General features: G+C 37.8%; 2 protein-coding genes across 6 annotated transcripts in view; one reads left to right on the top strand and one right to left on the bottom strand.

Annotated features, from left to right (window-relative positions):
• Window positions 1–16,229, top strand: part of map6a (microtubule-associated protein 6a) — a 224,641-nt gene that overhangs the window by 186,084 nt on the left and 22,328 nt on the right. The window lies entirely within an intron of this gene.
• On the bottom strand, window positions 6,795–15,622 carry mogat2 (monoacylglycerol O-acyltransferase 2). Its single transcript, XM_056271548.1, has 6 exons — window positions 15,503–15,622; window positions 14,879–15,057; window positions 9,113–9,317; window positions 8,367–8,541; window positions 7,690–7,889; window positions 6,795–7,075 (listed from the first exon to the last, which is right to left on the bottom strand). The coding sequence occupies exons 1-6, from the start codon at window positions 15,594–15,596 to the stop codon at window positions 6,921–6,923; spliced, it is 1,008 nt and encodes a 335-aa protein (XP_056127523.1). The 5' UTR covers window positions 15,597–15,622; the 3' UTR covers window positions 6,795–6,920.

Here is a 16,229-nt window from a genome sequence, read left to right as displayed (position 1 = left end):
AGGTGGAGGATACTTTAGCCCCTCCCCCAGACTTTATTGACCAATGGCCAAAACTGATTGTCCACTCTTTATAAAAACACACATTAGGCTAATTACTATTTTTTTTCTCATATTTTAAATTTATGAAGTGACCTTACTCACAGCAGCGGAATCTTTTTTAACGGGAATGAAAGCGAGGCTGTAAGGGATAGACATAGGCCTACATCTCTTCAGTGTGCTGTAGGCAGGACTTAGGGGGCTGGGGGCCCCTGGGCTTGAGTTCATGTTTGGGCCCTATTTACGCTACAAACATCATTATGGAGTAGCACAAATTACACAAAAATGAAAATATGCTTTCGAGGTTCCTAGAACAATTAATGTGCAACATGCCTATAGTCAAAGTTTAGTGGTAGGCTAATATTAAATAGTCATTATAATACAATATAGGCCTAATGCAGGATGTGCTGTCTCGGTTGAGAGAAGATCAAAAGTCTAATAATAAAGCCAAGAGAAAACAGTATTTTTACATTCATTGTCATAGCTATCTGTCCTCTTATGTCAGATTCATAAATTTAGTCAACAAATTCAATCAGAATGCAAAGACACGGTGATACGGACATAATACGGTGACACGGACATAATAGCCCTACTATTATGACCAAATAAAAGGAAGTCGGTATCTATAAAATCCATTTTTGGATTGACACAGGCTGTTTAGACATGGCATGTATGGATGTACACAGCAAATTATAATTGCATAAATTATGTTAAGAGATTAATGTTTTAAATGTAAAAAAAATTAATGTAGAAATATGAAATGATTGAAAAAAAATGAAATAAGTCTACTTTTTAACTATGAAACTAACACCGCCAGTAGGTGGCGGCAAGTCTCCATCTTAATGAGGGAGTTGAATCCTTTATTCAACCGATTCGTTCAAAAATCCTAATTCGTTTAAAGGACAAGTTCGGTATTTTACACAAAAATCGCTGCAAAAGATGCTTTCCAACAGGTTTTATCGCAGTTTTTGTCCAACTCCATTGACTTCAATTGGATACGATAAAACCTGTTGGAAAACATCTTCTGCAGCGATTTTTGTGCGAGCATATCAGTGAACACCCCAGACCACTCGGTGAGTTCACAGGTGAGTTTCATGTCTTTGTAAACTAAAGTTTAATGCGTTTTATGAAGGATTGTTCCAGTGCACCTATGCAAACATTGTGGAGGTGGGGGGGTGCAACCACAGAAACTGAAAATTCTTCGGAAATTGTTCGGAAAAACTGCACTCTTGCTGGTGTGATACTGTAACTCATATCATAGGCTCGTGTTATAAATACAATGAACAAAATTATATACGCAACACTTTTGTTTTTGCCCCCAATTTTCATGAGCTGAACTCAAAGATCTAAGACTTTTTCTATGTACCGGTAAACAAAAGGCCTATTTCTCTCAAATATTGTTCACAAATCTGTCTAAATCTGTGTTAGTGAGCACTTCTCCTTTGCCGAGATAATCCATCCACCTCACAGGTGTGGCATATCAAGATGCTGATTAGACAGCATGATTTTTGCACAGGTGTGCCTTAGGCTAGCCACAATAAAAGACCACTCTAAAATGTGCAGTTTTATCACACAGCACAATGCCACAGATGTTGCAAGTTTTGAGGGAGAGTGTAATTGGCATGCTGACTGCAGGAATGTCCACCAGAGCTGTTGCCCTTGAACTGAATGTTCATTTCTCTACCATAAGCCGTCTCCAAAGGCGTTTCAGAGAATTTGGCAGTACATCCAACCGGCCTCCACATCCTGCATCTTCACCTCCAAGATCGTCTGAGACCAGCCACCTGGACAGCTGCTGCAACAATCGGTTAGCATAACCAAAGAATTTCTGCACAAACTGTCAAAAACCATCTCAGGGAAGCTCATCTGCATGCTCGTCGTCCTCATCGGGGTCTCGACCTGACTGCAGTTCCTCGTCGTAACTGACCTGAGTGGGTAGATGGCGTCTGGCACTTTGGAGAGGTCTTCTCTTCACGGATGAACAGGTACACTTCACTGTACAGGGCAGATGGCAGACAGCGTGTATGGCGTCGTGTGGGTGAGTGGTTTGCTGATGTCAAAGTTGTGAATCTAGTGGCCCATGGTGGCGGTGGGGTTATGGTATGGGCAGGCGTATGTTATGGACAACGAACACAGGTGCATTTTATTGATGGCATTTTGAATGCACAGAGAGACCGTGACGAGATCCTGAGGCCCATTGTTGTGCCATTCATCCACGACCATCACCTCATGTTGCAGCATGATAATGCACGGACCCATGTTGCAAGGATCAAATGGTGGTCACACCATATACTGACTGGTTTTTTCGGATATCTGCATACAAGTTAACCGAACAAAACAAACGACCGAAAACGGTAAGGGAGGGGGCCCATGGGCTGCAGCCCAGTCAAGCCCAATGGTAAGCCATGGCTGTACTGTTATTTAAAGTGTTTTTGGATTGTTCTGCTCACAAAACACTGCAAAAATATCTTTCCAAGAAATGTCAGTTGACAAAAAACTCCAGACAACATGAGCTGTGGAAAGTTATAAGTGATCTAGCCAGAAGCTTTATACAGCTTTTGATACAGTCGATCCCTCACAGCCTCACTTGTATACCTGTAATGGCGCTGCCCTGAATAAGGTTTATTCAATCTACCCCAAGACTCAATTTTTATTATGAGTATTAATAATAATAATCTACTTTGTAAGTCATTACACAAAACTTCAATAAGCCCCAGAAGAAACTAAAATATAAAACAAATATGATATTTGTGAGAGATAGCAGCCTGCCAGTCTGAATGTCCATTAGGGATATTGGGTGTTTCATAATGTTCCACTTTTCCTTTTTCACAACACCAAGGCCAGTGTTGCCACTGCCAGTGACCTTCATTGCCCTGTTCCTCTCGCAGACTTGGCCACCACTCAGATGGCAGACAGAACCCTCACCTTTATTTCTATCTTCAACTGCTCAACTGGAGTGATCCAGCTCTCAGATTTAATCAAAAATATCTTAATTTGTGTTCCGAAGATGAACGAAAGTTTTCAGGGGTTGGAACAACATGAGGGTGAGTAATTACTGACAGAATTTTCATTTTGGGGTGAACTATCCCTTTAAGTTGATAATGTCAGTTTAGTCAGTGATGTATTGTCATTTCTTGTAAACATTTTCACAAATTACAGTTGTAATTTTCAATTATAAATTTAAGCAGCTTGGGTTTTTAAAGTATTGAAGTTTATGAAATGTTGTAATATTAGTAATAATAAAAATGTAATATTTTACAATATTGGACTATGAATTTGATACCAGATATCACAGCAGATAAACTGATAATGGCCATTTTTACTGAGTGCCAATAATCACCCAACTTGGATGAGGAAATACATTTAGTCTAGACTGCAAATTTGTACAGTTACAGTATCAATATCAAAGGTCCATTTGGCTGAGATTATTTAGCTGGTCTTTGAACTTTGGTCTATACAGTATTAGACAAATCCTAATTTGTTGGCATTGATTCATGTACTGATTTACAGATTACAGTATATGCTTCTAAAGTAACATAGTATATGTCTCATATTATAATCTGAAGGTCAAAGAGATATGGGGATAATGTTTTTGCAGCGTCTGTATTGTTTTTCGTCTTTCTTTTATGGTTTACTTCTTCATCAGCAGCATGTTTTTGTTCTTTGCAATAATGGTCATCCACACTACATGCATTAATCTACTGGTGTCAAGTGCAGATAAGGTGTTGTTGAAATGATAAAAAGCATACTAAGCCTCTGGTCTTCTTGTACTTTGCTCTTTTGTTCTAAAAATATCAGATTTTCATATCAAGATCATCGCATCTACTCCAGTGCAATATTTTTTTTAAAAATCACTATTAAAAAAACAAATTTTTTCACCATTTATGATATGGGAGACTCATGTTAGACTACCTTAAAAGAACTCTATAGGCCAAACCTGATGTTAAATAACTGTTTTTCTTCAGGATCATAGGCTTAAAATACATGAATTCAGAGTGTCTCAAAAATACCACGTGTTTGTTGACATACACACCTCCACACCCTGGCACACACACATGGAAGTATGCACCATATCAAGATGTACACAAAGATTAATGCAAGGTACTGTCCTTATCATGCAGATACCTGGAAAGGCTTTCATTAAGAGCAACTGTCTCTGCTATTAGACCACTGGACAGATTACCTATGGAGCCTCGGTGATGTTGTTTAAAAAAATGTTTAAAAAAATTAGTTGGGATGAAAAATTACGTTATATGTTAAATTGTTATAATGGTTTTGGATTATTTCACAATATACACAGAAGCACTTCTATATTAATAATTAAATATTATTATTTCGCTAATACTTTGCCGTTTTTGGCCATTTTTAGTATATTTTGAATCAGGCTTGTCACTAGGCCCAATTTAGGAGCGCTTTAGCCCCCTTAAATTTCCACCCAGCCTCCCTAAAAAATTACAATTAACTCCGTTAAAACCCATATGAAACCAGCGGCAGGCTTCGGCTCCTCCCCGTATTTTAGTCTGCGTAATTCAACATATTCTTCAATCCATAGCGCAGTATCAGTTTTAAAAGCAGAGGACAACTTGTGTGCATTTATTGATAGATTGTTATGATATCTGACTGCATCTGTGTGGTTCTTTGTCATAAATGGTAAATGGACTGCATTTATATAGCGCTTTCACAGACCCAATGGCCACCAAAGCGCTTTACATATTGCCTCACATTCACCCATTCACTCACTCATACACCGACGGCAGTGTCAGCCATGCAAGGCGCCATCCAGCTCGTCGGGAGCAGCTGGGGTTAGGTGTCTTGCTCATGGACACCTCGACACTTGGAACCGTGGATTGAACCACAAACCACTGAGCCACTGCCGACCCAAATAAATGCGGTTTACAATATGATGCTGGAGCAATTCAAGACGGTTTCACATCCACTGTAAAATCTAGGCTTATTTAGGCTCTATTTATTTATTTAACTTATGAAGTATTTGTAATTTGTAATAATATTAGTTTTATAATAAATCCAAAATCAAAACACGAGAAAAAAGGGAGTGGAAATGGCAAAAGAGCTAATGAGTGGTCCTCTGCCATACTGGTTATAGTTGAAATTTCATGTCATTTTCATGTTAAAAGTGTGTTTTCCACCAGGTGACAGAAATCCTCCATTAAAGCATGACACATTTTCCATGTTAAATGAGAAATCTAGATCTTCTTTATTTTTGGAACTAGGAATTAGGTTAAAACCAACAAGCACACATACACTTAAAAAACTTTTTTTTTTTAACTTGTATTCTTGTATTTGACTCAGAAAAACCTTGTGAAAGCCTTCCCATAAAAACGTTGCCCCATGCCATTTGAATTTAAGCCGTTTGTACCTTCAGGCATCAAAAATAGCTCCTCAGGGTGTTATCATAGGGCATGAGACAGGATATTCAGCGCATGTCCAATTTGTCAATCTAGCTGAGAGCCAAAGTTTCCAGGCTAGTGAAACACCCCCTTACCTCCCCTCTAAACCCACCATTCACAAATGAGACCTATTTTATTCTGTACTATAACCAAATGCAGAGTCATATCAAGGGTTTGCCTTCGACCCAATGTTCTCATGCATTTCATATTTGCACTATATTTGAACCAATGACATAGCAACCGGCCAGTTTAATGACTTCAATGTCTTCCATGTCTTCCTAACAGCCATTGTCCATTGCTGACCTTCAAATGTGATGTCTGTCTCTGGCACTGTTTCTTGTGCATGTAAATGTCTGTCTGTCTGTCCAAATGCAATGTTCAAAGCCTGATTTAATCGGCATGGACATCTGGTCACCCTGTGGTCATTGCGTGTGTAGTCAACCTGGTTGTGAAGAAATGTTTTGGCATGACCAAGTGTTTTCTAAACCAGAATTGTGAAACAGGACAGACCGATGCATGGTGCAAGCTTAGACCCAAATCATCCCGGAGGTCACAAATAGCCTCATGGGACAGGGTTGCATTTGTCTATCTGTCTCTCTGATGTCAAGACTTTCATATTTTACATAATCAGATGAATGAGTTCCATCGTAACTTTGTCTTACATGTTGTAATGGCCAGAGACATTTACACTGCAATCCTCCTGAGAGATGCAACCATCGTTTGAGATTCAGTGGAGAAACTTTAGTGGCTCTGTGTCAGTAGTCATTTAAACAGACTCTGATGCACGTATATTTCATAAAAACCTATGACATGGAATGTTTGTAAGATCTTCTAAATTAGCAAATGGCCTGCTGTTGTAATGAAATAGGAATCAAAATCCTGCCAATCAAATTTGGAAGCATATATATGGAGTTCGCCCAGCAAAATCACCACCATTTTTGAACATGGAGGAAGGTCACAACCCTAAACATCGGCAGCTACAGCAGTAATACATTTGTATTCATACAGTACATTTTGTAGAAATGTGTTACATATAAACTGAAAAAGTTACATTTTTAAGACATGCAATAGAGTTCTGATGATCCAGCAAACAGTTGTGATAACTGCACTTACAGTTTTAGAGAATGTTAAGACTGTTTCGAAAAATGTGCCAAAGCGAATGAGAAAAATTAAAACATGAAGCATGTCAATTTGAATTTACATGAAGAAAAAAAACATTTGTGCAGTGTTTAACAGCTGTAAGTTACAAATTAAAGTAGAGCCAATTGATTATAACTGTAATGTTGTCCTTTATCAGGAAAATAGAATGCTGATATTTTTTTCAACAATTAGTATTTTTTAGCAAAACAACTATGTTTTAAATGCTGACAACATTGAAACTAAACCACACATATATACTGTCCTTCTGTATCTCTCTCTCTCACACACACACACACACACACACACACACACACACACACACACACTCCGAATCGCTCACTGGAACAGCAGGTGAGTGTCTTCAGGTACTCCATAATTTCCTTTGTGTTCCTCGAACAGGCGGGTGAGTTCATCCATATATCGCTGGTGAAACACATCCAGTTCTTCAGCTGTTGGTTTCTCGTTTTTCTCTACTGGGATTGGCCTACCCACTTGGAGAAGACAATTCATATGTTAGCTTCATAATTGACAAACAAAGATAGATAGATAGATAGATAGATAGATAGATAGATAGATAGATAGATAGATAGATAGATAGATAGATAGATAGATAGATAGATAGATAGATAGATAGATAGATAGATAGATAGATAGATAGATAGATAGATAGATAGATAGATAGATAGATAGATAGATAGATAGATAGATAGATAGATAGATAGATAGATAGATAGATAGATAGATAGATAGATAGATAGATAGATAGATAGATAGATAGACAGATAGACAGATAGATAGATAGCTGGATAGACAGAAACAGATAGATAGATCTTTTGCTGATATGACATTTCTCTAGGGTTGCTAAAAAGCAAAGATCAGCTTTTGCAACAGTTTGGACGTGCTACATTAGGCTAAAAGTGGTAACAGAAAAGACTTGTGCATTGGTACAATACAACAAATAAATGGCTAACAAATGTGAGAGAGATTATTGCATCGGTTTAGGGTATAGGCTACAAAAAGATATTAGCACAGATCATGGATGTGATTTGCACCTAACCCTTGACCTGATATTGCTAATATTTGACTAATATTTGATTGCACTTACCAACAGTGTTGATGGGCTTTCTGTAGGGTAATAGGCCGAAGCTGTACTGGAAAACACCTCGTGCATGGAAGAGGGGTAGAGAAACGCCCATCATGCGTTGCAGACGCTCTTGAATATATCGCAGCCAGGTGCCACGAGGGTTCTGCACCTGGTCAAATAGCTCGTTCTCTCCAAACGAATATATAGGAACCAAATCTGCACTGGAGGAGATATGAAAAAAATATAGATTTTAAACTAAATTCTTTGTGAGAAAATAATAGATAATGTATGCAATCATTATCACAAAACAAACCCTAACAAGAAATGGAAATTGAGTTTAAATGTTTAATATTAAAAAGAGCTGAATGTTACGTTTGACCAAGCAAAATCAGGTATTCCAGAGTGAAGTGTAAAATTGTTATAAATATAGATATCAATTATAATTGTTCTTTACTCTGCTTAATCACAACTGTTAATATACCATTAACTTTTGTGCCATGTACAATTTCTTAATCAAACTCTTTACGGGTCACTGAGTCTTTCATAAATTCAACGATATTACTAGCAACTGCAAGTTGCACAAGTTTGTATTTCAGAAACGACCAGCTGTTGCTCAAGAGAACTATCTGGCGATGAATAACTGGCACAAATACAACAAGAGGCTGCGATAGCCTCTTATGCTATTAACTGCTGCTTACCCATGCTCTATCGCAAGCTTAATGAAGCCCTTCTTATCGGCCAGGTGAACAATGTGTTCCCCAGGGTGGGCATCCAAAGCCTCAGGAGCACCGCCAACTGCAATGACCACAGCGTTCCCACCGTCCTTCCGCCGGAGCAGATAGCTGGCACTCTCCTTGTCCGATGGAACCAGGCCTAGAGTACACACACACATTAAAGTTACAACAGCTGGTTGTACAATAAAATAAAATAAAATAAAATAATGCTGTTTATACAATTTTCCCATGCAAATAGTAAATCATATTTCATCTTCAAAATATAACAACATGAATATGATGCACTTTACATCTTTTCACTCTTAGAAGAAAAGGTTCTACATAGAAGCTTGAATGGTTCTGTCAGGCACTATATAGAACCTTTTAGAGGTTCCCATCATGATATCATTTTATAGATTCAGTTTTACTTATTTGATTTAGTTTTCATTGTTTTGATTTTGATTAAATTGTATGAATTAAACAGTTCGTAAACAAACTTCACAACTAGAAGAAAAAACAGAAATAACCCATTAAACATAAAAGTACAATGTAATCATTAATACAATAGTTCCTCCTTATTTAGAACCTTTTTGGCAATAAAGGGTTGTTTTAAATTGACCCAAGAACCCTTTTTTCTAAGAGTGTGGTTTCTGATAAAGTTCGTTTATCGCATATTAATAAATATACATATTTACAGTATTCTATATTCTGTGATCAGGGAAACTACTGACCAGCAGACATTACGTAGTCTCTGAAGAAGGGGGCTCTGAACCAGAGAGGCAGCATTAGAAGGTTGCTCTTCAGCCCAGGGAAGAGTTTTCTGAAACCTGTTGCCTCTGTGCAGAAATTTGTAAATGCACCCGCCACAAGTATACCATGAGGATGGAAACCCAGTACATAGTTCTTCCTAGGGTCCAGATCAGCTGTCTTCACCAGCTAACAAAGAGATAAAGTAAAGCCATTTAAACAACTTAAAGGTGCAGTGTGTGATTTTTAGCGACATCTAGCGGTTCGGTTGCGAGTTTGCACTAAGGGCTCAGCCCACTGCTCACCCCTCCCTTTCGAAGAAGCTACGGTGGCTAAAACGGGACAAATATATCGTCGTCTGAGACAGCAGAGAATAGCCAGAGTAAGCCAAGAGTGTGTAACATTGTCACTGTTTCTGTACCACAGTCCATTATAAACCACATCATGGATAAAGTTTACAAAGCCATAGTCAGGTGAGGATCAAGGGTCTTAATATATAATATAATAATAGTAATCAGCTGATTGTCTCACAAACGTAACCAGCACATTTCTCCCCACATAGCAAACCCATAATACAGCGAGGGAGAAGAACCACATGAAACTATGCAACTATATATGTTTTCTAACAGGGTAGTAAAAGTTTAGCTGGCTAATATGAGCTGTTACTGTGGCTGAGCTCGTTAAAGCGTAAAGCCTTGTTTAAACTCGACGCTTCCGCATGAGCCCAAAGGTGCGCGCGGCAGAAATGACATGACAGCGCACGCGCCTCCGCATCCCCTAGACACCATTTACTACACACAATAGGCTTTTTTTTTCTCTGATTTTGAAAACTCTCCGCGATCGACTTAAAATGCTTCCAAGATCGACTTGTCGACCGCGATCGACGGGTTAGTGATCCCTGTAACATACTGTTTTACGGTCAATGACAAGAGTACTAATCAGCTGTCTCACGAACATAACCAGCACATTTATCCCCACATAGCAAAGCCATAGCACAGCGAGGGAGAAGAACTAAGTTAAAGTTACATGAAACAGTCCAACTACACATTTTACACCACTGACAAGGGAAAAGTCACTACTCACGGTGTTTATGACTAGCTTCTAGGTTTCTGCGGCTTCTCTTTCAAGGTAGTGACGAAACGCGTGCTGTGTGTTCGCGTTCGGCTACGGTAGAAACATGACGTTACAATATGTCGACCTTCATAGAAGGGGGTGCCCGCGGTTATGTAGTTATAAATGTCTCATTCTAAGGTAATAAAAACATTACGGTTTATTAAGTAAGTTCTTTATACACCACTGAACACATAGTTATGGATGTCATATTGCATTTCTGTTAAATAGATACTCCAAATTTTTACACATTGCACCTTTAAGGATTTGGAAGAATGTGAATACATTTCATAACGTTTCATGCATTTCTTAAAATGGCAGCTGTTAAAGGTCAGTGATCATGTGCTGATCATGTGCAGTGCAGTCCTGCATTTGGCTCTATAATGACCTTTCACCCTGATCTAGGATCTGCTAATACCTTACCAATCACCAAACTGCAAGGTACAGTACAACAAAATTCTAAAATTTAGATTAACAATCTAACCCTAACAGACTGAAATGGTTTGTGTTTGAGGTGGGTTATTTGGATTGACATGAACAAAAACAGGAAGTTCTAAGAACCAGAATCAGAATCACCAACAGTTTTTCCAAGAAAAAACTATTTTGCTCTCTAAGAAAAAGTGGAAGTGAGTGCAGTGTGAAACACGTTTACATAGACTTTCAGTGATCAATATCCATTCCACTCTTAACATCCTGCAACTGCGAGAATGGTGGTGCATTCATTCATGAATATGAAAAATATAAGTTCACTATCACATCGATAGCTCCTGCAGCTGCAGGCGAAAACAATTGTTGCAGTGTTCGTCTGGCGTCTTGGCTGTTTGTTGTACTTTACTATTTTTTCGTCTCAATATTTCATGTTCACATATTTATTTATTCGTCAATAAAAAAATATTATTATTTTTTAGTTGTAAATAAAACATAAAACACAATTCAGTCTTTCTACTTCAAATCAATGTGCTACTTGTCATTTCTTTGTAATTATTTGTAAAATGTACTAGCAGTTTCTGAGTGAAAATTGTTTCCTAGCCTTTTTTAAGTAAATCCTACACCATTTTTTTCTTCTTCAGTGATGAATGCCAATGGTCTGTCTACTGTAGATGGGTTAATTATTAAGGAAATACTGTTCCACTAACTACTGTCTAATAAGACTGGCGATGTTCTCCCTCACACAGGCAATTCTTTATGCGTTTTTCTGACTGCCAAACATTTCTTCTTCTACCAGAGACTTCAAATAGGTGACGCCATATGACATTTCGTCGAAATCTTACGCACATGGCATCCTTTAGCGTCAATATAACACGCACTGTTATGGGTAGGTTTAGGTCTGGGGTCGGGTTACGGTTATGACGCCTTGGGATCTGCGTCTCATATTCACGCTAAACGATGCCATGTGCGTTGGATTTACACGCGCGTCACCTGTATGACGCCTTGGGATCTGCGTCTCATATTGATGCTAAAGGATGCCATGTGCGTAAGATTTCAACGAAATGTACAAGCGTCACATGTATGACGCCAAAGGATGAGAACGGGCTGGAGACTAACAAGATTAAAGCTGTAAGGAGGGTCATAAAAAAGTAGAGGTCCCATTGCACAGCCAACATCTTATCAGGTTAGAAGTGTTTGATTGATGAACGATCGATGTCTCTAAATCCCGGTTTGATAATGCCAAGTAGCCTAGTTTCGCCATAGGGCAGGGATGACAAAAGTTGGTCCTGGAGTGCCGCTGTCCTGTCCAGTTTAGCTTCAAACCTTGATAAAAATAACTGCATGTAGCATTAGAAATCCTGAAGATATTGATTAGCTTGTTCAGGTGTGTTTGATTAGGGTTGGAGTTAAACTCTGCAGGACAGCGGCTCTCTAGGACCAACGCTGGCATCCTGCCATAGGGTGGTCCTTGAGAAAACAGACCAAATCTATTCCTATCACACCATTATTAAGACACCAAAATGAAACAACGCTGCACTTGTGGAGGTAGGTTCTTGATAACTCAGACACCATTTTCTTTAAGGTAATAAAATTCCCACCATGCCAACTTGCATAAGCAAAAGTCTGCTTATTCCAAGATCCCTGAGCTCTGCTTTCAAGTCAAGAGGTTGAATGAGGATATAAGGGAAAATTTGTACCGGTGGTTGAAGCAAGGTTTCATCTTAATCAATTATTCCCTTCGAATACAAATGCTCTGTTTAGCAGCAAGGGCTTTTTAATACTAATGACGCATTTAGTCATATGTTGTGTCTGCTTTTGAATCCTGGGATAAACCCAGATTGTATGGTGAATTGACAAAAAGTCAATTTTCTTAGAAAAAAACGCAATTGTAAGTAAATGGCTGAGCTCTTATGATTTATACAACGAATGAAATTAACTAACTTAAAGGAAATGGGTAGCATTTTAAGCAAAATCTAAATAATTTCAATCACATTCATTCATTAACCTTTGAAGTTGTTTTGATGGGTATAAATGGGTATTATTGTGTCCTTTCAAGATCATGGCCATGACACTTTTATTGAATGGGGTTTAAAGCCCCTCACATTGTTTACAGTTACTCATTTACTCTGAACACATGGTGTCTTCTGAGGCCAATGCCTTCTCTGTTGTTCAAAATGTAAAAGAGTGTCACTATGGACAGATACATAGATAAGAGACATTAGTGTATCAAAGGTTTAATAACCAGAGTGATAACATTTCTCTGACACACTAATCAATTCAGTGGTGTTTGGTGTACCCGATGCACTCACTGTTGAGAAAAACAAAGGGTTTTTTTCACATAAAGACGAGAGTACAAAGTATAGCGAGATTGGCACTAAAATAGCACTTATCAGTTTAGTTTTAAACTTTGTTCCAAAAAGTTTGCAAGTTATTTTTATAGACAAAATCCTCAGTATACTGTACATTTTCTCTACATAACCTCAGAAACATGAAACACACTATTGAAAAGTTTGGGGTGGGACAAAGACTTTTATGCTCACCAAGGCTGCGTTTATTTAATCAAAAATACAGTAAAAACAGTAATATTGTGAAATATTATTACCATTTAAAACAACTGTTTTCCATTGTAATATATTTTAAAATGTAATTTATTCCTGTGATGGCAACACTGAATTTTCAGCAGCCATTACTCCAGTCTTCAGTGTCACATGATCCTTCAGAAAACATTCTAATATGCTGATTTTGTGCTCAAGAAACATTTCTTATTATTATATGATCAGTTTAATGCATCCTTGCAGAATAAAAGTATAAATGTCTTTAAAAAATACAATATATAAAGTTCAGGTCAGTAAGTAAGTCAGTAAGTATGTGTATATGATTTTAAAAGGGCACATTATTTGAGTACTTACAAATTGCCATTGGCTTAAAGAACATTACGTTTCATTGTAATCCTAAATGCATGGTGTGTTTACACACACACACACACTTTATTTTATACTAAGCTCATTGTTAGCAGTCCAATTGTATGTGTGTAAATCCTTCTGTCTTTATGTCTTTCTCATTCTCTGTCTATATGTGTGTGTGTGTGTGTGTGTGTGTGTGTGTGTGTGTGTGTGTGTGTGTGTGTGTGTGTGTGTGTGTGTGTGTGTGTGTGTGTGTGTGTGTGTGTGTGTGTGTGTGTGTGTGTGTGTGTGTGTGTGTGTGTGTGTATACACCATGTACTATGAACACACCATGCATTTAGGATTACAATGAAACGTAACGTTCTGTAAGCCAATGGCAATTTGTAAGTACTCAAATAATGTGTCCTTTTAAAATCATTATACAATCTGATAATGTCACTGATCGTATTTTGAGAAGATATAAAATCACAATGAAAACAAAACAATTAATGTATGGTGATGCCACATACCCTGTACAAACATTTTACAGTAGACAATAGATGAAGTGTTTTTACTAATACCATATCTAAATGATAATCAATGCAAAAGATGATTTTAAGATATTTAAGATGTATTCCTTTAAAGGACATATTTTAATCAACAATTAGATTAAGCCAGGATAAGGTCTTAGTTCAATTAGGACATTTAAGTAGCTTTTTTTTTAAACGTGCCTTATAAAAAAACACATTACTGGTGTGCATCTTGAGACAACAATGGCAGACATATTTTAAGATATAAGAGCTCAAATAATGCAATTTAGTCTGGAACTAGGCATAAGCCTTGTCTTTGAACCCGAGGGTATATTAAATCATAGTTAACATTCTATGGAAATGCATGGGGGCTGCTTTTTTCAGACAATGAATAGACACTAGATGGCAGTACTAGATTGATATCTCAGTCTGTGGGCCTGCAAATCACAATTTATCTGTACATTTAAATGGTTTGGCCTTGTTTTTCTCCCTAAAGCAATAACAATGTGTTGATTTCATTTGGTCAAAGCACTATTATCCTGATGTTCATTTATGCATATGATGGACTGCAAAAAGATTAACAACAAAGAAGACACTTTACATATAATGCCATTCGGTAAACTATGCAAATAGGCTACAGTTTAAACCCTAAATCTCAGAATCGACTGGTCAAGTTAAGGTAGTTAATATGACATGGTTTATAAAAGTGACAAAATCTGTTTCAGATCGTATTTAAAAGGTCAAAACAAACAAGAGATATAATTTTGCTATGCATGCTTCAGTAAGTCCGCCCACTCACTTTTACGGGGAAATAATCTCTCATGTGCTCCCACATGGGCATTCGGCACAGAAAGGGCACTTTTCTTCCTCCTTTTGAAGGCGTGTCCCAATCGATGAACCACCAGGTGGCATAGAGCACACTGATCAGCCAGAAGCGAGTGAAGAGCAGGAAGAGGAACAGTAAAATACAGCAGGGGGCTGCAAAAATGACACATAAAATAAACACACAGGATGCACAAATACATTTACAATCGGGATCTTTCCATCTGAAGACTTTGACCTGGAGGTTTTGAACTATGTTGATCAAGGCCTGCAAAATCACATACAGCACCCACAAACAAAACACATTTGCTAAAACACATTTCCCTTGCTTTTAGTGATGTGTTTTCAAGAAAGAGTCTTTTGTAAGAGGTTATGTACCTGCTATCAGCTTTTATTCCTTTTAAGGCATGAGAGACATTGTACAAATCACAAATATCTCATAATTATTGATAACTTAAGTATAAAATTTACTTTAGTAAAATAATTGACCTATATGTCCGATTACAGAACACAGACTGTGATTAGATCTCATTCATTGCCAATGCTTGATGGCTTTGCAAAGACACTTAAAAATAAAAGTAGTGAAAGCATGTGCACTTACCGAGGGCCAGGAAAGAGAAGACCCACTGCAATACGACAGCAGTCTGGATCCTCCTAACCAAAGGCACATCAGCCGGAGCAAAATGAATCTTCATGTCTAAACTAGAGACGACAAGAGCCGACGAGAGGCCGAGAGATCAGCACAGCGCTAGGATTTCCACTCTGGGGTCAAAGTCTGACACCATGTCTTGGTCTGCACCCCTCCTCCTTCCATCTACCACCTTATCTGATCATTCATGGCAAGTGATAGGATTATCACCCAAGAATACCTTGATATTACACCAATAAGACTTTTGACCCCAGAGGCAAAGAGCTGTGCAAAATTATGCCTTACAACTTGTGCATGAAAAGAAGGGATTAATGCAAAAAGGAGCTTTTGAGTGAGTCACTGAGTCCTGATATGCTCATGATGTAGTTTTATATTAAGTAATAATCTTCATTCAAATAATCTGCATTCAAATACTTGGATATGGAATGCTATAAATATGGAATGCTAAAACCTTTACTCACCTATTGATTACTCACCTATTGTTAAGCATGAGTCAAGCAATATTCAAGCAAAGATGCATTACAATGATAGAAAAGACATGTAATGCCACAAAAGATTTCTATTTCAAATAAATGTTAAAAAAAAACACATTTTTTGAAATCATTCAACATTGATAATAATAAGAAATGTTGAGCAATTAGAATGATTTCTGAAGGATCATGTGACACTGAAGACGAGA

The sequence above is a fragment of the Rhinichthys klamathensis genome, unplaced genomic scaffold, assembly GCF_029890125.1.
Source record: "Rhinichthys klamathensis goyatoka isolate OS25496 unplaced genomic scaffold, OSU_Roscu_1.1 h1tg000321l_1, whole genome shotgun sequence".
NCBI classification, from domain to species: Eukaryota; Metazoa; Chordata; class Actinopteri; order Cypriniformes; family Leuciscidae; genus Rhinichthys; species Rhinichthys klamathensis.
This window is presented reverse-complemented; position numbering and strand designations above follow the sequence as displayed.

Coding starts and splice junctions, on each gene's coding strand:
- mogat2 (XM_056271548.1), bottom strand. CDS start 15,596: ATGAAGATTCATTTTGCTCCGGCTGATGTGCCTTTGGTTAGGAGGATC. Junction 15,058..15,502: donor CTTCTCTTTCCTGGCCCTCG/GTAAGTGCACAT, acceptor TCATTTTTGCAG/CCCCCTGCTGTATTTTACTG. Junction 7,890..8,366: donor AAGCTTGCGATAGAGCATGG/GTAAGCAGCAGT, acceptor TATCTCCTCCAG/TGCAGATTTGGTTCCTATAT.